The 23,441-nt window shown below is 33.9% G+C and overlaps 1 protein-coding gene across 1 annotated transcript in view; it reads left to right on the plus strand.

Annotated features, from left to right (window-relative positions):
* The window catches only part of LOC128011791 (collagen alpha-1(XXIV) chain-like), a 91,663-nt gene that overhangs the window by 54,330 nt on the left and 13,892 nt on the right, over positions 1–23,441 (plus strand). The window contains exons 25-47 of the mRNA XM_052594513.1: positions 1,802–1,855; positions 1,992–2,045; positions 2,714–2,767; positions 2,881–2,934; positions 7,209–7,262; positions 7,491–7,535; positions 7,645–7,689; positions 10,022–10,075; positions 11,351–11,404; positions 11,748–11,801; positions 12,066–12,119; positions 12,552–12,605; positions 13,377–13,484; positions 13,645–13,698; positions 14,038–14,145; positions 14,854–14,907; positions 15,175–15,228; positions 15,343–15,399; positions 15,535–15,588; positions 15,831–15,884; positions 16,296–16,349; positions 17,525–17,578; positions 17,720–17,827. Of these exons, the coding sequence (XP_052450473.1) occupies positions 1,802–1,855; positions 1,992–2,045; positions 2,714–2,767; positions 2,881–2,934; positions 7,209–7,262; positions 7,491–7,535; positions 7,645–7,689; positions 10,022–10,075; positions 11,351–11,404; positions 11,748–11,801; positions 12,066–12,119; positions 12,552–12,605; positions 13,377–13,484; positions 13,645–13,698; positions 14,038–14,145; positions 14,854–14,907; positions 15,175–15,228; positions 15,343–15,399; positions 15,535–15,588; positions 15,831–15,884; positions 16,296–16,349; positions 17,525–17,578; positions 17,720–17,827 (1,389 nt within the window). The remainder of the gene's footprint in view (positions 1–1,801; positions 1,856–1,991; positions 2,046–2,713; positions 2,768–2,880; positions 2,935–7,208; positions 7,263–7,490; positions 7,536–7,644; positions 7,690–10,021; positions 10,076–11,350; positions 11,405–11,747; positions 11,802–12,065; positions 12,120–12,551; positions 12,606–13,376; positions 13,485–13,644; positions 13,699–14,037; positions 14,146–14,853; positions 14,908–15,174; positions 15,229–15,342; positions 15,400–15,534; positions 15,589–15,830; positions 15,885–16,295; positions 16,350–17,524; positions 17,579–17,719; positions 17,828–23,441) is intronic.

The following is a 23,441-nucleotide window of genomic DNA, read 5'->3' on the forward strand; positions in this document are numbered from 1 at the left end:
TCTCTCCATATTCTCGGTCTCGATGTATAGATATATATATATATATATATATATATATATATATATATATATATATATATATATATATATATAATGAATTTAGACAGCAGCTCAGATCATTTAATCTTGGAGGAGTTTCATGAGAAATTAGCCTTTGATTGCCGATTTTGACATACTTGCAAATCTGACCACAATTTGAGACATTTTCTACATTTTCTGATATTTTGTAATTCTAGTGGAGGTTTGTGAGACTGCTGTGCTAAAAATGATATGTATGCTCATAAATATATACTGTAAATAAACAATAAACTAGATACCACAGTACAAACGTTCTTTTTTTTTTTAAAGAAATTAATACTTTTATTCAGCAAGGATGCATTTAATTCATCAAAAGTGACAGTAAAGATGTATAATTTTACTAAAGATTCAAATAAATGCTGCTCTTTTGAACTTTAATTTAAAAAAATCATAGATTTCCACCAAAATATGATGCAGAAAAAACTATAGTAGTAGAATGTGGCTATGAAGACTGGTTTAATGGCTGATGAAAATTTGTACAATATATTCAAATAGAAAACAGTTATTTTAAATTATAATAATATTTTATAATTTTCTACTATTTTACTGTATTTTTAAATACATGTATATGTAAAAAAATGTATGATGTTATTAATTAATCTTCATCAATTTATTAACACTTTGCCTCCTTACCTTACAATAATGTTCTTTGTTTTAGAATTTAAACATGGGGAATGACTTGCATGAAACATTGACATGGAAACATTTTTTAGGAGCTTTAGTCAGACAAGCCAAAGATATCTGATGTAATGATAGTTCTGTGACAAATGAACTGTCAGAGGGACATTGAATGCTTCAGAAATTTCGCCTGGGCAGAAGGTGCATGCTGGGAATCATCCCAAAAACGTACTTGTACTGTACCAACTTACATGGAAGCGATGGAAAATCCTGTACAGGAGTGTGATGTTCCACGTCTGTGATGATTTATGAGTTCTGGGACTGTACAGTAAATCCACACTGAGTTCATTGTGTTTAGTGCGCCACTGGAAACAGAGCTTTATTTAATCCTTGCTGTCATAACACATCGATCTGTTAACAAAGAGATGGATCCGAGCAGTTTAGCATGTTAGTAAATGACCCGCTGTGGAATCATTACAGATCATTACAGTCAGTGTGTGAAGATGCAGGACGGTCTTAAAGTGACAGTTCACCCCAAAATGAGAATTTAGTCATCATTAACTTTCTTCCGTTCAGTTCATTTAAAATATCACTCTCCAAAAATGGCAAAAATACTATAAAAACATCATGGCATTCATCCATCAGCCTCATAATTTCCAGTCATATGATGCAAATCTCAGTTGCACTTGTATTTAATTACAAAATGGCATCTTTAGATGTGCCGTTACTTTTTTAATGTCATTGGTTTTTGTTTTTTTTTATGTGAATTTATGGCTATGAGAAGTGTTAAAGACTCAATATAGTCAATACCCAAATCTGTCATATGGATTAGAATACAGTGCATTATATTATATTATATTATATTATATTATATTATATTATATTATATTATATTATATTATATTATATTATATTATATTATATTATATTATATTATATTCACACATCCATTTACTCTTTCTAATTCTTCAGTTCTTGTCTGAACACTTTCCAAAATGTGACATGAGGAATGTGTGTGTGTGTGTGTGTGTGTGTGTGTGTGTGAGTACGTGCGTGTGTGTGTGTGTGTGTGTGTTTAACCAGCTCTTGTTCTGTTGTTGTTCAGGGTCCGGCGGGACTGATAGGAATAACCGGAGTTAGCGGACAACCTGGAGAAAAGGTAAAACTTAGACAGGGTCTGTATCTTAAATCACTCAAGCGTCATGATCCACATTTATTCTGTTACTTAATTTCTGGTTAAAAATCTTTCGACAGTGTTCAGCGAAACCTGATTTTAGTTCTTATTTATTTTTCAGGGTGATCGAGGTCCTCCTGGTCCTTTGGGTCCTCCAGGAGAGAAAGGTTCAACAGTAAGAACTTATGTCACATTAGCAAACATACATTCAAATGCATTGCACTGCAAAAAATGACCTACTTACTGATTATTTGTGTCTTGTTTTTCAGCAAAAACATCTAAACATTCTTAAATTAAGATACATTTACTTGAGAAGCCAAATAACAAAAGATGTTAAGTCTTATTTCAAAAAGGGGGGAAAGATTTAAATAAAGTGTTTATGCTTAAAACAATAAATATTTTATTACTCACCAGATCATTCTTAAATCATTCTTAAATGTTTGAATTCTTTGTAACAGTTGTAATTTATTTTAAAAATTAATAAAATAAAAAACCTATCATACTCCAACACATAACTGTTCACAATCATACACATTATGAGAGTGTTTGAAAATTTGATATATATAAAAAAAAAAAACAAGACGAAAATATAAGGAAGAACGTCATTAATAATGATAAAGTTGGTCTCTTTCATGTAACACCAGCAGAACGAATCGTTTATTGTATGTAAATAGTTGTGTGATGCAAAACATGTCTAAAATATTTGAAAACACATTTTGTATATATTTCTGTATAAATCATTTATAAAACTCAGTTAGTCCCATCTGAATATGTGCACTAGTTAGTTGTGTCACTGGTTATTGGGTTTATGGTGTTAACCGTGTGTCTCTTTGTCTGTTGAAGGGGTATCCGGGTCTTCCAGGAGGTCCTGGGGATTTCGGCCCGCAAGGTCCACCAGTATGTTTACCCATGATCCTCTGCGGTTTGAAACACAAATTTTGGAGTGAAAGATTGAGGTTTGGAGTAACTTTCCACTTAGCTGACATTTTACTTTATCTCTTTGTCTCAAGGGTCCACAAGGGCCGAGAGGAGCAGCAGGCATTTCCGGGCCGAAAGGAAGAAGGGTAAGACGACTAGTGAAAGAAATCGTATTTTTTGTTTAGCTAATGATGTCAAAGCGGATAGAACAAAGCAAACTGGAATCTGAACTGAAGTAGAGAGATTCGATTGGTGGGAACCTTTAGTGGTCGACCGATATATCGCCGAAGCCGATATATCGGCCGATATAAACATACTTATACTTTAGATGACAAGGTATTTTTCACAGATAAATAAATATTGAATAAACATTATAAAATGGAAGTAAACACAGTAATCAACATGGCAATCAGTATTCTGGGAAGTTTGTGTGCAATGGGAATAATATTTTTCAAATAAAGGCTCATTTTACATACAGCACACAGTGAAGATGAAATGAATATGACACTGGGCAAACGCAAAAACGCAGTATAATTTGAAATCAAAAGTTATATACCGATATATCGGCCGATATTTGGCATTTTTTAAATATCGGCATCGGCTGATACAATTATTATAATGATTGCTTTTATATTATGCCGATAAATAACAGAAAGCCAATCATTATAATGCTTTCTTGTTTGCCTTCAGCATTAAGCAAATGCGCATTTTTATAATTTAAACTAATCTTTGAATGACTAATGAATATTTAATTTCACAAACCTTGCAAACTTAGCCGAATCCAGCTGTGAGATCTTGTGAAGTGTGTGTGTGTTTATCCAGCATGATCACATGTTCTCTTCGGACGGTCAGTCTGTGTGAACTGAATGCTTTAAACTTTAAACTTTTGATTTCAAATTATACTGCGTTTATGCGTTTGCCCAGTGTCATATTCATTTCATCTTCACTGTGTGCTGTATGTAAAATGAGGCTTTATTTGAAAAATATAATTCCCATTGCACACAAACTTCCCAGAATACTGATTGCCATGTTGATTACTGTGTTTACTTCCATTTTATTATGTTTATTCAATATTTATTTATCTGTGAAAAATACCTTGTCATCTAAAGTATAAGTATGTTTATTTTACACATTTATGTTTTAATCCATTGCCAAATGATTTCAAATTTCTTAAATATTAATAATGATATATATTTATTTAAATCATATCGGCTTTATATCGGCTATCGGCCCTCTGCTTTCCAAGATATCGGCATCAGCTGTCAAAAAACACATATCGTTTGACCATTAGAAACCTTTGATTGACAGTAAAATATAAGTTCATTTGGATGATTGTTACCAATAAATAACTAGGTATTTCAACTCTGATTTTTATTTCAGCTGAAGAAATTATCATTTAATATTTATTTTTTTGATGTAAAGAAAATTCTGCATTTTTTACTATTGGTTAAACAGGCAGTGGGCGGAGTCACACAGACCAAAATAGAGACAGACATTCTGACTCTGAATGTACATTTTCAAAGAGAATAACTGACGGTAGCATATTTTTTCAGATAAACATTTTAACTTAGCATATTTCCTACATTTCTACAAAAATATTATGGGATTTTTATGCGTAGAGTCAAAAACTTGCAGCACCTTTAAAGCTGCAGTAGGGAACTTTTGTAAAAAAATATTTTTTACATATTTGTTAAACCTGTCATTATGTCCTGACAGTAGAATATGAGACAGATAATCTGTGAATAAATCAAGCTCCTCTGGCTCCTCCCAGTGTCCTATTGCCAAGAAACAACCAATCAGAGCTGCGGTCCGTAACTTTGTTTGTGTTGAAAATGTAGAAAAATGTATATAATAAGCGAGTACACCATGAATCCATTTTCCAAACCGTGTTTTTATCTTGTCCTGAATCACTAGGGTGCACCTATAATAAGTGTTTATATTCGGACTATTTTAGATTGCTTCGGGGATACCGCGGCGGAGTAACCCAGTACCTTTGTGATTCTTCATAGACATAAACAGAGAGAAGTAGCTCCGGCTACGATGTTCTTCCGCAAGACGCAAGCAGTTCTGTTTATTAACCGCTAGAGCGTAATATTGTGTTTCTGTTTAGATGTATTTTTATAACAATTCATTTTTGAAAATTATTTCACAGTGCAAAAAAAAAAAAAAAAAAAAAAAAAGTAATGATCCTAAAAATGCCCAGAAAGGTTGAAAGGTTTTTTTTTGGTTGACATGCATGCAAGCCCAAAAAACATTTATTATCTTTTAATATGCATTTATTTTTACCTCCCAAACGATTTGTTTAATGATTAGTGACACTGTGATTGGTCTGATTGGATCATGTCTGTAATGCCTGATAAAGCAGTGTTTGTGTGTGCAGTGCTGCTTAGTTTACAGTTTTACCAGGGAAACTGTTGTTTTACTGATCCAAAAGCGCCACCTAGTGGTAAAGAATGAATTTGTATTTTGTAAGTGAATGGTGTTTCTAGATAAAGTGGTCAAAACGAATATTACAGTCACCACTGACAGTCTTTATTTCACACTTTTTTGAGAAACGATTTGTACTGAAGTTTAATTCAATGTGTTACTTGGCGTCACTACATTTGTTTTCAGTGTATCTAAGTTTTTAGTTTTAGTTTATTTAGTTTTTTTATCTATATTATTTGTATTTTTACATTTTATTTGGATTAAGCTGGAAGAATGACTTTTTTTAGGCATTTATTATGCTGAATGTATGTAACAAAAAGTAACCGTTTTAAAAGTACAGTAGCAGGACTAGCTGGTTTAATTAATAACCGGTCACCGTGAGGGTAAATGCTTGCAGGAAAGCTTGACTATCGTAATAAATGACAGAGAGAAAGAGCATGTTTGACGTGAGTCCTAATGACACAGGATGAAGTCTGATGAAAAGAGGTTTGAGCTTCACGCCAAACTCTGCAATTAAGAGAGCGTTCCCCTCCGTTCTGTTTATATAAAACAGTGCAGATCTGATTTTAATGATGGTGAGAACGGGAGACTTTAAACCCCCTTGTGAAAACATGACAGACAGATCACTTACACATCCTGAACAGAGCGTGGAGAGTCTCCGTTCATCAGCCCAAATTCAACAGACGAGACTCTCTGGCTCTGTGCTTCTGCTCCTAAACTCAGTCTGCACCTGTAGACACCGTTAAAAGCCTGTTCCCAATACAGTGGCTGCTGAATCCCTTATTATGAGTTAATACTAAGGCAGCATTGTGTTTAATCTGAGAATGCATTGCAAGAAGCTTATTTTGTCCAAGATTGTGGACAAAATAAGAGAAATTCTGTTATAAAAGTCCCTTTTACAATCCCATATACGTATAAATCATCCAATACGGACAAATATAGATTAAACTGAATTGTATAATGATGTGTAATATTTGTAGGTAGGTATGTATACTATTGTAGGTATATTATTTATGTACCATTGTATTGAAAATTAGTTTACATTTTAATTTTAGTGTAATTTTTTGTTAATAATCTTTATTAAATTGTGTTGTTAAAATGTAAAAATAGCTTTTAAGCTTTATTTTGCATTTTTGTTTTAGTTATTGTATTAGGTGCTTATGTCATTTTTATTGGTTTTGCTATATTTTTAACTTTAATTTATTTTTATTTTAAGTTGAATTTCTGCAATTAAGTTGCAACGTTGCTTTGTGCTTATGTAATTTTTTACTATTTTTGTTTAAAATTTTTATTTTATTTTATTTTTAATTTAATTTAATTTTAGTAAAATTGGTTGACTTAATTTAGTTTGTTGGCAATGCAATATTTAAAAAAAAGTTTTTTTTTTTTTTACGTTGCTGTAAGTTTTTATGTTATGTTTAATAATACACTTAAGTTGTAATTTTAAGTTACTCTACATTTTGGTGATATATGTTTAGCATTTAATTCATATTTTATATTAAGTTTTTTCCGATTTATTTTACTTTGTCAATTAATAAAAATGTATTTTTATTAGTTTTAGTTTCAGTTCACAATAACAATGCTAACTTATAAACATCACATATTAGGAACATCCTAACACCAGTCTATTATAATCAATAGTGAGTTGCATCTGTTGCTTACAGGAAGTGATCTATAAAGTGTGTTCCTATAAGTGATGACTAATGAGGTTGTGTGTAAGTTATGCTTTCTGTGTATAGACAGAAGACAACAGACAGCGAAGCAGCGCTCCTACAAATCTATTTAATTCTTATATATCAACAAAATCAAACAAACATTTGTAATTTTCGGATCAATCTTCTGGAATTGTCTGCAAGTTAGTGCATATTCAGTTAAAAATTGCATTGCATCAATTGCACATTTAAACACTTTCGTGCAGTTCTTCATGTAATCAATCAACTATCTATTAGTTAAATTTTTAGCATGTGCTCCTCTTGTGTTTTTTGTCTTTTAGGGCCCCAGGGGACCTGATGGCCCTCCAGGAGAGCCGGGCCCTGAGGGGGTAAAGGTAAAGACCCCAAACATACACACACAGAGAGAATTATAGAGGCTTGTTGTAAACGTTAAAACATTGCGATGGCGTTTATGTCTCTTGTGTCGTATACCAACTTCCTGTTTCAGGAGGAAATAGATCACACAGGATAGAAAACTGAACTTTAATGGTGCTTTCCACACCACTGCAAAACCCAGAACAATCCCGTCAACAATCACAAAAACACATGCTTTTGTTTCGCAGGGTGAAAAGGGATTGCCAGGGAAGAACGGAGCTCCTGGATTCATCGTAAGCAACACTGAACACTTAAACATTGATCAAAATTAAAAACTTGGGACGCCTTCATATGGAAAGGCTGTTCATCTGTGTGTGTGTGTGTGTGTGTGTGTGTTTGCAGGGTAAAGCTGGAGCTCCAGGGAAGAGAGGAGCAGCAGGAGCGCCTGTAAGTCTCATTCTAGCAGCTTTATTTAAAAACACTTCATATTGTAACATACTTTATTTAAATAAAATATATGCATTTAGCAGACGATGACTTCCATTGCATTCAGGCTAACAATTTCCTCCTAACATGTGTTCCCTGGGATTCGAACCCCTAACCTTGCGCTTGATAACACAATGCTCTACCACTTGAGCTACAGGAAAGAATCAAACTAATTGCATGAAAATATGTTTCCAAAATTAGTGTTATTTTTGTTTAAACAAATACTATAGTTTTCTTTTAATACTCAAGTATTAAAATAATCACTATGAGTAAGTTAGATATAGCTAAAATACTATTATTGTTGTTTAAATAATTTTTATTGTTTTTTAATTTTCTAATATATTGAAATAATCATAGTAAAATACAATGTTTTGCTAAAAATGCTATGATTGTTGTTTACTCAAGTGTTTGAAAATAATACAATTTTGTCGAAAAATATTAAATAAGTAGTGTAAATTTACTTTTAAAACCCGAAAGTATTACAATAAATGCATTACATTATGTAGCTAAAAATAACATTATTTTAGTTTAAATTAGTAATGGTGATTTCTTTTAATACTATTTTTTTTTAATGATATTGAAATAGTAAAATGTGTTGGCAAAAAATACTATTTAAAAATAAAATACAGCTATTTAATAAAATTTTATTTTAGTACTTAGATGTATTAAAATAATCTTATTAAAATATAGTATTTTGCCAAATGTACTGTTGTTTATGTTTAAAATGGAAACCATTATTTCATTTTACATTTCAGGTATTTAAAAAAATCTGACTTAAATAGTAAAATATGTTGTCAAAAATAAAATAAAAAATGCATAAATGGTTGCTATTATTTTGTTTTAATTATCAAAATTATTAAAATAATTGTAAAGTTGAGTCTCTGTATGATTCTCATCCCTATTTATCACATAAATAGCAGGATGTTGAGATATCTCTGGTCTGAAACCACTGTGTTTTCCTGTAATAAAGTGTGTGTGTGTGTGTGTGTGTCTAAGGAGGTTTAATGCTCTCGAGCTCATAGTGTCCTCTTGTGGCTGATGGTGAACATGTAGTTTTCAAAAGTTTAGGGTCTGGAAGATTTTTTTGTTTGTTTAAAAAAAAAAAATCTCTACTGCTCACTACGGCTACATTTATTTGATTAAAAAAACCCTGTAATATTGTGAAATGTAGTTACAATTCAAAATAACCATTCTCTATCAAAATATATAAAAAACGTATTCCTGTTGTGGAGTAAAAAATATATATATATATATATATATATTGCCAAAACAAAATTTTTACTTAAATTATGTGAAAACAAATATATTATGAACGCTATTCAATACTATACTCAAAGGTATTAAAATAATACAAAAATCATATTAAAATGGTCAAAATGTTGCCAAAATATTTTTGTTTAGTTCAAATACACACTATTATTTTAATAACCAAAAGTATTAACATAATTTTTTTGAAATACAAAAAACAGATAATTTTATTTAAATAAAGATTATATTTTAATGCTCAGTTCTTAAAATTATTTTATTAAAATGGTAAAATGTGTTTGTTTAAATAAATACTATTATTTTATTTTGATACTCAGACATATTGAATGATATTAAAATATTGTTTTATTTGAAATAAACACTGTTATATTGTAATATTCAAAACTTTAAAACTAGTCGATTATAAACAAGGTTCATGCCTTAAAATACTCCCTGAGTGGATTTATCGTGATGTGTTTTTATTTTTATGAAGCCCATGAAGTGAAGGTATAGTTGAGAGGGACACATATGGAAGTGTTTATGACCGTTATTAATGCATCTTTGTGTAAGTCATATTTACTGATGGAAAATAAAGTGCACTTAAAAGTAAAAATAAAAATGCATCTGGTGTCTCTGTTGTGGGAACAGTGAGATTTACTAAAACATAAAAAGTGTTTATTAAATTGCTAATAACTGCGTGTTTGGACAACAGCTCGTGGCGTCTGAGCACCTGTGTTAATATTTGTGTCCACGCACTGCTCAGATTTTACTCTTTCATAGCTAATATACAGTAGGTGTCATTTCAGTGTTCATTTTTCTTCTAAAACACTTTTGGAAATATCAAAACACTCAAATGAGTCAGTGGTTTGTCTTGGCAGTATTAGTTCAGAGCTGTAAAGTGAATGTGGAAAGCAGCTCCGAACATGATATAAGAGAGATCTCAGTTGTGGTATTTCTGATCTGTTTTTTAAACGGAATAATGTGTAATCTGATATTATGATGTCTGAACATGTGTGTGAATCATGTTGTGTGTGTGTGTGTGTTGCAGGGTAAAGCAGGTCCTCCCGGGAGCACAGGTGAAAGAGGTGGTCCAGGTGAACCTGTGAGTGTTACTCAAACGAGCCTCCGTTACAGAAATAGAGCTGTTCTTATGTAGAAAATTAAAAAGACTTAAGCATGATTCAGCTTTATAACAGCACATATAGTGCCAGGGTTAGTGTTAGTTTAGCATTATTTTTTTATTTTATAGTAGTATGCTATATAATATATATTATAGAATTTGTGTGTTTGTGTGCGTGTGTGTGTGATTTGTAATTTAATCATTTTTATATTTTAAATTTTCTTTTCTTAGTTTAAGTTTTAGTAATTTTGTTGAGAACTTTTATTAATTTTAAATGTTTTTTTCTCTGTTTTTTTTTTCAAACATAAATCACACACACACACACTCACACACACACACACACACACACACATATATTAGCTGTATTTTAGTTGAAATTCTATTTTACTCATCTTATTTTTTATTTTGTAGAATATGTTGTCGTTTTCATTATATTTAAACATTTCTATGTAGCTTTGATTTTATTTCAGATTTGTTTTAAGTCATTTTAGTGCTTACCCTTCTAATTTTCATTATTTTTTAATGTTTACATTTTATTTCAGCTTTATTTCCATTAACAAAAAAACATTTTTAGTAGTTTTAGCCTTTAGTTTAAACGATAACAATGTGATTAAGTTAACTGCATGTCATGTTTAAATAAAACACAGTTTTGGACTGCAATAAGCATGACTGAGTGTAGATTGTTTGTAAATAAGTCAAAATAAAGATGCATCAACTGCATCATCTGAAGCATACATGTTTGCACTGCACATTGTGTTCATATGGCCGGAAATGTGCTTAAACTTGAGAAATGTGCTGTGTATAGTCTCAGCGAGCATGCATGACGTGACTCGGTGATGCATCTTTTTTGTGCAACACATGTAAGTCATGATGTGAAGCCCTGAGAGGGTTTGTGAGGCGTTTCACATCGAGTCATTACGTCTAAACCGAATCAGCACTCTCCTGTCAGCAGAAGGATTTGACCTGCGTCTGTTTCCAGTCTTTGAAGCCATGTGCATCTCACTGTCCTTGTGTTGACACACGCTCATGCACACATTTAAACATGAATCCACACTTTTATGCTGTTCACGTGTGCATTAAAACATACACAGTGAAATTCATCTCTAGCCAGCCCTAACTGAAAGATCTCTTCACATTCTGCGCCAAGAGCAATTCTTGTTAATCTCGTTTATAATATCAAATCAAGACCGTTTATGGGAAAAGTGTTTGAATTGTGCATGACTTCATATTTATTTCATGTTCGTTTGATTTGTTTAGGGCTCCAGAGGCCCTCCGGGGGACCCGGGACCAGATGGAGAGCAAGGTCATGAGGTACTTCCTCGTTCCTGAATTTTTGTGTGCAATGGATTTCTTCTGTGTTCAATTATGCAAAAACATGCAACTTAAATAAGGGATAATTCGGTACAGTGCAGAGTTATATAATACTGAATTCAATATAGATGACATAATAGGCACACGAAGGAGTGTAAAACAACACTGTGCACGGCAGAACCGTTAATAAAAGCACATTTTAATCATTTAGTAAATTAATTATGTTACACGTTATTTAATTGAGCATTATTCCTGTGTTTAGAGCTAGATATAGGAGTGCACGTGTTATGTTGACTTCTTGTTCTCATCTGCTGGTGTTTTTCCCTCTTTTGTGCATGCACAGGGACCTCAAGGACCTGAAGGAGAGCAAGGGCCTGTGGGTGAACCTGGAATCAAGGTGAGGCAAAACTCGGTAAAGCCTGACGTGAAACGATAGACAGAAAGGGAAATTGAAATGGAACAGATGACTGAAACGTAAAATTAAAATAATAAAATACATTTTGAATAAATTTTGACCATATTTCTAATGCAGAATGTCCAAGCTGCTGTTTGCATTGAAATGCAATGGAAATGGATTATTTCTACAGACAAGCTCCAATAATAACAGCATTAAAGTGGGAACTGCTGGCATTTGCAACTGTGTCTTTCTGTCTTTTTCCAGGGTGAAATGGGGCCTGTCGGAGAGGAGGGTGATGTGGGCCAACCGGGCATCAGAGTGAGCAAAGCAACCTCATTCTCTCTCCAAAACATGAGAGTGAACGTGATCCGTCAGTGCAGATTCATTGCTTTAACTGACGTGATCCAACAGTGTCAATAATCTGACAGAAGACCCTCGGGCTCACACACACTGGACGCCTTTGTCTATGGTTGCTCCATTATTCTAGCAATTCTCTGTGTTTGTTATTGGACATTATGACTTTGGGAGCAGCGTCCTACCCGAGGGAATCTCATGAAACCTGTCATGCATTCTTCCGGCTCATATTTCACCCCTTGCTAATAGATATGTTGAGTTAGTAATACAAATAAAAATGTCTGTAACAGTTAATTGGAAAAACAAATAAGCACATTTCTGCCACAGTTTAATTTGGCTTTTGGGATGAATCCCATGAAGATTTTTTCTGGTCTTACATGTTACTGTTTGTTTAAGGGTCCTCCAGGGCCATCTGGAGAGGACGGGCATCAAGGGAAGGACGGACCAAAGGTGACACTGCAGATTAAATTTTTTTTTACGTGCATTTGCATTTACATTGATGCATTCATCCAAAATGACTTGCATTGCATTATAACATATTATCATGCATTTCCTGGGAATCAGACCCATGATCAAGCATTGCTAGTAGCATGCTTTTATCATTTGAGTGGCATGAATGCTTTTACAAGTTCAACTGATTTTTATTTTTTAATAAAATTAAGCATTTTAAAATTCTTACTTCAGTTTTTAATACAATTTTTGTATTTAATTTTCTATTTGATCTATTTTAGAGAATGATGAGCAATGCATAATGTGTTGTTGCACAAACCTGTTGCCTCATAAAACATTTTATGGCAGTTTTTACCACTATTCTGTCAAAATTGATTTATCAGAGTTATATAAATAACTAAATATAACAAAGTTTATTGGAGTACATTTTACACGAAAATGCTATGTGTTTTTTCTATTTGAAAGTTTCATGTTTAATTCAATGTTACTTGTCGTTTCTTTGAAAGGTCTCACTCAGAAGTTGCTAGTAAATTTCATGAATATTTACAAAAAAGTAAATCCTTCAAATGTTTTCCATTCATTCTACACCAACAGTACACAAGTTGTGTAAAAACTGTTTGCGTTGATTATTTTCTTTGGTTGGCCTAGAATACACTTACATGTGTACATTTTGGGTTTTATTGACCATATTTTGTTGATTACCAAAACCCACACATTTGTTGAAAAAAAAATCTAATTTGAGGTTTGTTTTTATTCTGTTATAACTCTCAGGGTGAACCAGGCAATCATGGACCAATGGGAGAAGCCGGAGAAAGAGGCGAGATTGGTGACTTTGGCCCAATAGGACCTCCTGGAGATTTTGGGAAAAAGGGCTTCCCGGTGAGTGATGAAACTGATGGAGTGTGTCTAATCTGCATTTGTCATTTTATTGTGTATAGTGGACAAAATGTATTTTGAGATTAAATTTGATGATGATGATGATTTTGAGCATGAAATTTATTCTGATAATGTGAAGTTAAGGCAGATGTTTCTTCTTCAGGGACCTGAGGGCAAACAGGGTCTGCCGGGTAACCGAGGACGTCCAGGAAAAAAAGTAACCACAACTTGTAAACCACAAAATAACTTGTAACCACAACTTGTAAACCACAAAATAAATTATGGCAACTAATTTGAATTAAATCACATTCAAACAATAATTGGGACCATTTCTTTTGAATTGCACAAAGATGGAAACAGTAGTCTTTACAGACTATTGTGCAAAAAAAAAAGGACCTAGAATAGAGCCCTGTGGAACTCTTTTTCACTTTGGTTTGTTTGGGATGCATTCTGCTCTGTATTTTCACAATAAAGTCTCTTTTCTTCATGTCATTCTCACTTGTAAACAACTCAAACCAGTCCTGCTCATTGATATTTACATCTTACTCTTTGACAGGGTGAAAAAGGGCCACCAGGTCACTTGGGAGAAATGGGTTCATCTGGCGAAATCGGACAGACGGGGGAGAGAGGACTCAAAGGTGCTCGTGGGACCAGAGGACCTGCAGTAAGTGTGCTTTCTCCTTTCACACACCCCTTCACACTTTCTGATTGTTGAGAAATAGCTGTGCAAATCCCAAAGATGATTAAGTAACTTAATCCCCATCACAAAGGGACTGTAATAGCAGTGCAAAACAATACAGTCTGAATGAGAGGAATAGATGCACGGAATTTATTAATAATAGGAAATTTGTATTATTGAGTAAGAAGACTCTGGGATTGAGTTTTATCCTCAAAGTTGCTGCTTTTACAGGTTGAATTAAGGCAGGTGTAAACATCTGCAGTATTTGGAATTGAACCAAAGCTTTTTGATGGGATTTACACTAATGCTAGGGACTAATATGCTTTTCTTGTACAATGGAGTTAAGCGCTTGCTGAGTTGATGGTTTTAGGCCGGATTTTATAAGCAGAGAAAATATCTGGGATTGTTTTATTTTGTCCCTGCTTTTCCCTCATAGTTTAACGACATCATTGAAACGTAAAAACAAGTGTAGCTGGGGAAACTTAGCGTCTTGTTTTCATAAGCAAATGGTTTTCCGAGAAGTCATAATGGGATGAGCAGCAGGAGTCATTTTTTTAAGACTCCATCCAAATATGTGTTTTTAAGCTCAGGAAACTCAGGTTATTTTTAGCAGATTATTTGTTGAGGTAAGATGAGTATTCCACAAAAAAACAAGCTAACGTACATGTGTGTGTTTTGTTCATTACCTGTCAGGGTCGACCAGGAGCTATGGGACCTCAGGGAGAACCAGGACTTCAAGGTTTCACAGTGAGTTTCATGCATACAAATATATTTACTTATGAATGCTTACAAAATCACATTCACATTTGCAGAAAGTTTTGGGAGTGATTTGTGTGTGTGTGTGTGTGTGTGTTTGTTAACGTAGACCGACGTCTATATGATTATCGATTAAAAATATAAAAACCTTCAAATATCTGCCGTTTATTCGGCCCAGTCCATCTATCATCATTCATTACTTTGGATTAGACAAGGAAGTTGTCTAATGTTATCTTCACTGTTTTTCTTTAACTATAGGGTCACACTGGTAAGCAAGGTCCAGCAGGCCCCCCGGGACCAAAGGGAGAAAAGGTTATTCAGCATATTCTTATATTTTAAATGATAATCTCAGTCTAAATGCCATATTTATATATAATACTTAAAATCTGTAAAATATAGGTTTGACTGATTATGTGTGTTTTTCAGGGTTACCCAGGAGAAGACAGTAAAATGGCAGGACCGCCCGGGCCCTTAGGTGAACCAGTAGGTCTTAATTTCCTTTAACTTCCTGTTTTTGTCCAACACCTGGACTGAAATCAGTAAATTAAGAGATGGTGACATTTACATCACTTCATTGAAGAAATAAGACAACATATAATTTTTTGTGTGTGTGTATAGGGCGCTCCAGGAGAGAAGGGTGAACGTGGGGAACCAGGAGATGAAGGATATCAGGTTAGTGTCTCTGTAAGAAGGAATTTCATGCTTTGTAAAAAGCATTCCTCTTTACTAGCTACCTTAACTATTACTGGTTTTGCTCTTTTGCTGATTGTTCTTCAGATGATTTCCTTACAGTTGATCTAGACTGAGCTGGTCTGGATCCTGCAGCACTGCAGACCTGTTTTCATCACTAACAGTCATTTTCAACACTCACATCCATCAACACTGCAGTAATTTGTGTGTGTGTGTGTGTTTAGGGTCATGCTGGCGTCACAGGTGTGCGTGGAGCGATCGGTCAGCAGGGATCTCCTGTAAGTCTGATGTGGGACCAACACTGCAGCTCTGATCCAAAACTGCCGCTGTCCACCTACATAGACAGCAGTCAGTGCATCATTCTAACAGTGCACTGGAAATCCAGCTTACTATATAGTTTGACCTTTAAATGTGGTATGTGTTTGATGCATGTCTTTGCATCAAAAGTTGCACCCTTTGATGCCTTAAAATGCTGTCTAGGTAGGTGGCTCACTAGGATTTGGAACTTTTTTTTTATTAATTTGCTGGAAAATTTGACATGCCAAAGCTAATGTTTGTAGTTTTTTTGTTTGGTTAATTTTGGTCACCGGCCACACGTCTCCAGACCGGTGGGACATCATACTGAAGTGCCTTTTTGCAAAAAGGAAATTTTCAATCACAATTCACAAACGCACAATCTTTTTTTACAGGGATCTCCCGGGCTTCCTGGTGAAGAAGGACCCATAGGCGAGAAGGGAGTTCAGGTTTGTGACTAGCACACTACTTACACTATTTATGCTGTGTGTAGTTCATATACTGTGTGCAGTTTGTGTTTGTTTCTGTATGCATGAAACACCTAGGACCAGACTTACAAAAATCTTCTTAAGAAATAAGTTAAGATAAATTCCACGAAGTGCATCTTTCGAGTGAAAGCTTCCGGTATGTGTGACTACTGTATGTGGGGAAATCCCAACTTTATGAAATTATTTATGATGATTCTTTTAGAGATTTAGAATTCTTCTTTTTTATTATTTTAATAAATTTAATTTAATAAATTATTAAGTTTTATCTTAAGAACAATCATGAGAACATTCTTAAGAAGAATTGTGACGTGCTAAAATAAAAAAATGACTAAAACTTTAACTGAAATTAAACTGAAAATGGAAAATACAAAAAATAAAATCCTGATTAAAAAATTATGATAGTTTCTTAATCATAAAAAAATATATATTTGCAAAAATGTAAATTATGCAATTTAATCAAACTGTCAAATATAAATATACTTAAACTGTGCTAAAATACAAAATAGCACTATGTATTTTCAAGTGGAATTAAGCATACAACATAGCAAGGTCATGTGACAACAATGTAGCATTTTTACACATTCGAAAACATCTTCATGCTGCATAATTTATATAGTTGAAATAATTGTATTCTTAATATTTAGTAAGCAATATGCTAGTGTTTATGAATCTAAAAATGGCAAAAGATTAGGGTCAGATGGAAGATAAAACAGATAGCAGGAAGTCAATGGCAGGTCACGTCTGCAGTATAAAAACACATTGTGTAACAGAGTTAATTCTGTAACTTTTGTCTGCTTTTTTCTTTTTGCAAATCCATCCTGGAAAGCTTCTGTAAACATTTGTAGAGCCACATTTACCATCATAAATATCCCATTCAGATATCAGCCAGCGAACAGCATTAAAAACCGAACAGAAACAGAATCACAGCGAAAGGCCACCCAGCGTGACTTTATTATTTGTATTCCTTTTGTTATCCAGAGCATTAAAGGAATTTTGCGCTCAGAGATGCTTGAATAAGAGCCGATTATAGTGATTTCTTTATCACGGCATGGAAAAGTCTTTCTTTTAATTCACTCCAATCATTCTTAGGTAACAGATTTATATAAGGGTTTTGAATAAGTGTGTGTGTGTCTTAGGGACTCGTTGGGAAGAAAGGATCCCAAGGTCCTGCCGGAGCTCCAGGTCCTGAAGTGAGTATTTTACACCACACGTCTATGTTAGCAAAAATCACTGCATAAATCAATACTAAAAAATGTATATAGTTTTTTATTGTCATTAAAAAAAAAGGCCTACAGAACATTTAAGATTTATGTATCTGTCATGTGTTTTAGGGTCCGGTCGGTTTGCCGGGGCCCAGAGGGACAGATGGGTATCCGGGCTCCGATGGTCTTCCTGGTCTTCCTGGTTTACCGGGTCTGCCAGGATCCAAAGGCCGAGCAGTGAGTCAAGTCATCTTTATTTATATAACACTTTTAACAAGATTGTTAAAAGCAGCTTTACAGTATTAAATGGTGGTGGACGAGGAGATACCCCCCTCACAATGTAAAGCACTTTGATTGCTTAGAAAAGCAGAAAAGCTCTATATAAATGTAATGAATTATTATTATTAAATAGGAAAATAGTGTGTCATAATAGTAAACACAAAATTTTCTTGAATTGACAGAGCAGCCATCAAGTCTTAGACAGTATTCTAGGATTTTACATAACACCTCTGTTTATTTTTTTTGTTTGTTTGTTTGTTTCAGAATTTAGCAGTAACAAATTACTTGTCATCCAGTTTTTTTATATCGACTATGCATTCTGTTAGTTTCTCAAACTGGTATGTTTCGCCTGGACACAAAGAAGTTTAGAGCTGAGTATCATCAGCATAACAGTGAAAGCTAACACTGTGTTTCCTGATGATATCTCCCAAGGATAACATGTAAATCGTGAAGAGTAACGGCCCTAGTACTGAGCCTTGAGGTACTCCATACTGCACTTGTGATCGATTTGATACATCTTCATTCACTGCTAGGAATTGATGGAGTTCAGATAAGCACTATTTGAACAATCCTATTGCAACAAAGTTTTCTAGTCTATTTTAAATAATTTTGTGGTCAATAGTGTCGAATACAGCACTAAGATTCAATAGCACTAAGGCCGGGTTCACACCGCAAGCTGCAGCAGAGCAGAAGCAGCGCGTATTTTTTTCGGTGCCTATGTTAACAGATGAGAGCGTTCACACCGCACGCAGAAGCTGCGCGGCAGAGCGTTGCAGAAGCAGAGCAGAAGCAGCAGTGCCGCGATCGTTTCGGCGCTGGGTCTATTTTTGCAGCGCTGCTGACGCTCAGTTAAAGTGAAAGTACACCTTTGATGGACAAAATAAATATGATTTCACACAAAAAGTGCTCTAACTGCACAAAAAAAGCACATCTAGGGTGTTTTAACAAGAACTAGAGTATGTTACGAAAAAGAAATTAATATAAAAAAATATGTATAGAAGATAAAGTGACCATGGCCAAAATGATCATGATCATGGCCAAAATACACATGTACTTAAACGAAAATTTGCCCAAAATTTGCATTAATGATATCTACTGTGTTCTTAGCAAATTACATAAAAAATTTATGATATTTAAAACCACATATTTTTTCTATTTTTTATTATAATTTTATTTTTAATCTATATATTATTATTTTTTTACAAAATCTGTTAAAGTACTTACAGTTCTATCCAAAAATAGACTTTTTTTTGCCGAAATACAAAAACAACTTTAAATAATTTATATTGCTAGCTTAGCCTTGGAGATTTATTTATTATTAGTAGTTGTCCTATTCTTTTAACTAGGCCTATGTATTGGCAGAAGAACGGATGTCGTGCTAACAATCATAAACAACAGCACGTGGTGTCACAGGCGGTGGTCTTCAGAGTGCACCTGGAAAGACAATAATGGACGACACTCGTCTCATCGTGGAAGTTGAGAAATATCAAGTTCTTTATGATCCACACAATGTACTTTATAAAGACTTGCAGGAGAAGGAAAAAGCATGGGATGAAGTTGCAGCGGCTCTTATTGCAGATGGTAATTAATTTTATAGTGTTTTGACGCTTTCGCTGGCACACGACCAAACAACTCAATATTTGATTCAAAATTGATTCAATTGGAACCATTTATTTACAATTTCTAAATTACACATAAGCACACAAATAACAAAAGCAGGTGATACATGCATATATAATAAACAAGTAAATGCTGATTTCAAGATGAGCAGGAAGTCAAGGCTATGAACCATTTACAATACGCAAAGTCTGGGTCTTTTTAGTCTCCTTAATAACAAATATAGCGCGATGGCCTTTCTTCTATCAACAACACGTACTGCACGGAAAACAAAGACAGCAAAACAAAGATCCAACAAAAGTAACAATTAAATTATTAATTAAAAAAGCTTCTTGCCTAGTCTTTTTATTTAAATGTATTTTAAATGGAAAATAAAGCAATGCGAACGTACCCATTATAGAGCACTCGGACCAAAATCTGCTGTTCAGTTGCGCGCTGCCTCCGCTGCCGGTGTGAAAGCAAAACAGGCGCGCGCTGCTTCTGCTCTGCCTACCTGCTGCTAACGCGCTGCTTCTGCTCTGCTGAAACTTGCGGTGTGAACCCGGCCTAACAGAGAGAGACAACCACGATCAGATGATAAGAGCAGGTCATTTGTAACTCTAAGGAGAGCAGTCTCAGTACTATGATAGTCTAAATCCTGACTGTAAGTCCTCACATATACCATTTTTCTCTAAGAAGAAATATTATTGTAAGGATACTACCATTTCTAGCATCTTGGAAGGAAAAGGGATGTTCAAGATTGATCTATTCTTAACTACTTCTTTGGGGTCAGTGGGTGTGAAGTAACAAATACTGGGGCTGCCCCCGACTAAAGATTTTGCTGGTCGACTAGTACTCAATTTTAAGCATTAGTCGACTAATCAGACATTTATTAATAAACCATGTAAATCATAATAATGAGACTTAAATTGTCTACAAAGGCTTATAAGCTCTCAAGCACAAGCATAAAGCTTGCCACAGCACCGGCAGAATACATTATTATGAGTTTGTCAAGCAAAAACAGTAAGGAGGCTGCATTAACATCGAAATAATTTATTGATACAGTAGTGCTTTCTTTGTTTTGAGGAAGTCGGCGACACTGACTCATCATCTCCACAGTAGTGATGCACCTTTATTAGGGGTGTAACGATACGCGTATTCGTATTGAACCGTTCGGTACGAGGCTTTCGGTTCGGTACGCGGTACGCATTATGTACCGAACGGTTCGTTGGACTAAGAAAAAATTGTGAAATATAATGATATGCGTTCAACAAGGTAGCCCAATAACCCAAACGACGTAACAGGCAACGCCCCTGACACTCCCGAAGAAGAAAAAAAAAAACACCAGCTTATATGTTTATGTTAGGCTACTCAGCAGGCGCTCGCTCACTCAGTACGCGCTGAAGGCTCGTTGCAAAATGGCCAATGCGTTTAACAGACCACAAATAGAAGATCCTCCAATAACCAACAGGTCTGGTGTTTGGGTGCACTTTACCAATCGATCGGGGCATCAAAACAAACACGGTAATCAAAATGGACTAGTACTGTACTGTGTCGGAATTTCCTGAGCAGTACGATTCAATTAACAGGCCTGCACGTTATAGAAGAACTGTTATAAATAGAACGTATTCACGGGCAGTTTTGAAAACTCCACCTACTTTGCTCTTGGCATAGTGCAGCGCAAATCGCGTTGTATCTGAAGGGCAACGCTGAGCCCAGGATCCAGCGCCGCGCGTATCGCGTCCTGTGTGAAAGACCCTTTAGTCATTTTGCAACGAGCCTTCAGCGTGTGCTGAGTGAGCGAGCGCCTATAGTGGAAAACGCATGTTTTAAGAACATTCTTAATGTAATTTAGCCCCGTTACTATATTCCTTCACGAGCCCATTTCAGCCAGACCGTAATTCCTGCTTTGTTCCAAAAAACATAAGCCCTATAGAGAACCAATTGAGTAAAAACACACTCAATATAAAGAGTTATAGAGTTCCATATGAAAAGTTACATCTTTGTATTTGTTCATAACTACTACAACAATATAACATTTTCAATTTTTTTTAATAAGGAGCTGTTTTTGTTTTATACAGTATGCTGCTAAGAAAACACCATAGAAGATGGGTAAAGAATAGATCATTGTTCAATGTAAAAAAAAACAAAAAACATACTTTGTTGCCAATTTGTTCTTTTTGCTGTATCTAAAACGTACCGAACCGAACCGTGACATCAGTGAATCGTACCGAACCGAACCGTGAATTTTGTGAACCGTTACACCCCTAACCTTTATGCATGTTTCATACAGAATACACAATCTGAGAATATTTGTTTTCCATTCTGAATTGGTTCATTTGTAAGTAGACAGTTCACTGTCTATAGATATGTTTTCTGTAAGTCAAGTATCAGAGTTTCACACTCAAGTTCACAGAGACCAAGTCGGCAGAAAGCGCATCTTGTTTTTCTATCATTATTTTACAAAAGCACAATGTTTTGTTTTTATTGTGAGTGCACACAAATAAATGTAAAGTCTTTACAGATTCAAAACATGTATTACTCTTATCTGTATTACCAAAAATGAGGGAGAATTTTAAGAGACATTAACCGCTCTGGAGCCTCCATCTGTCCTGCAGGAGAACTACTCCACAAAGAGTTGGCTCACATTTTGTCTCCGTTTTGGTCCGTTTACACTGAAACGCAACCCCTGAGTTTTCAAACCAGTTTTTGTTTTTATTTTTATATTTTCTGTTTTTAATTTCGTTCAGTTAAATTTCGAATACTTTTTTGTTTGTTTTTCAAATGCCAGTAAATACATAATTTTTTTACTTTAAATTAAAATAATTGAAAATTAGAATTGAAAATTACATTTGAATTGTTTAATAATAATAATAATAATAATAATAATAATAATAATAATAATAATATATTATTATATATAATAATAATAATAATTTAAGTTTGTTTTATAATAATATATATTGTTATATATATATATATATATACATATATATATATATATATATATATATATACATATATACATATATATATATATATATACATATATACATATATATATATATATATATATATATATATATGTATATATATATATATATATATATATGTATATATATATATATATATATATATATATATATATATATATATATATATTGCACATAAAATGTAAAAATAAACAAATATTTTCCATTTTCCCTTGACAACTAAATTTAATAAATTTGCTATATTTTATTACCTTTTTAAAATATTTCTGTACGTTTTTTATTTATTTATTTATTTATTTTGGTTTTAGTTTTAGTCATTTTAGTACTTCAACTAAACAAAAATAAGTTTAAGTTTGTTAGTTTATTAGTGATTTTTTTTGTGTCATTTTTGTGTGTTTTTATTTGGAGAAAACATGATTTTATTGCATTAAATTGCAAGATCTCTGCCCATTGTTTTGTTGAATGGCATGTATCATCTCTCATGTTAGCATGTTAAATTCAACCAAAACTGTATATTTGTTTCTACTTTTCCACATTCTAGTTTTCTGCATAATTCAAATGTAAAAATATCTGGAAATAATCAAGGCTTCACAGAATCCTCTAAAAAAATCAGCACAAAGCAGCCTATTTCACCTGGATGTAAGTGAAACACTAAATGCAAGACAGAAATGAGGGCGTTTCTACAATCCAGACGTGATTTTCTGCGTGATGAACAGGAAAGTCATTGCACTTGGATGAAAGACTGTGAAGATAAATATTATTTTCTTCAGAATAACGTGTGCAAATGAATGGCTTTTAATCAAATGTTCATGTAAATCGGTCTGATTTGATGTTGATGTGATGTTCTTCACATGATTAATCTGCACTGGCTGCTTGATTCCTCTGCATCTGATGAATGGACGCTGTCCTGTAACTCATTTTGGTGGTTTTCCTCTGCTAAGCGTTCACAGATGATTGGCCCATTCAAGTGATTTTGCTGATGT

Source organism: Carassius gibelio, chromosome B23 (assembly GCF_023724105.1).
Source record: "Carassius gibelio isolate Cgi1373 ecotype wild population from Czech Republic chromosome B23, carGib1.2-hapl.c, whole genome shotgun sequence".
Taxonomy (NCBI): domain Eukaryota; kingdom Metazoa; phylum Chordata; class Actinopteri; order Cypriniformes; family Cyprinidae; genus Carassius; species Carassius gibelio.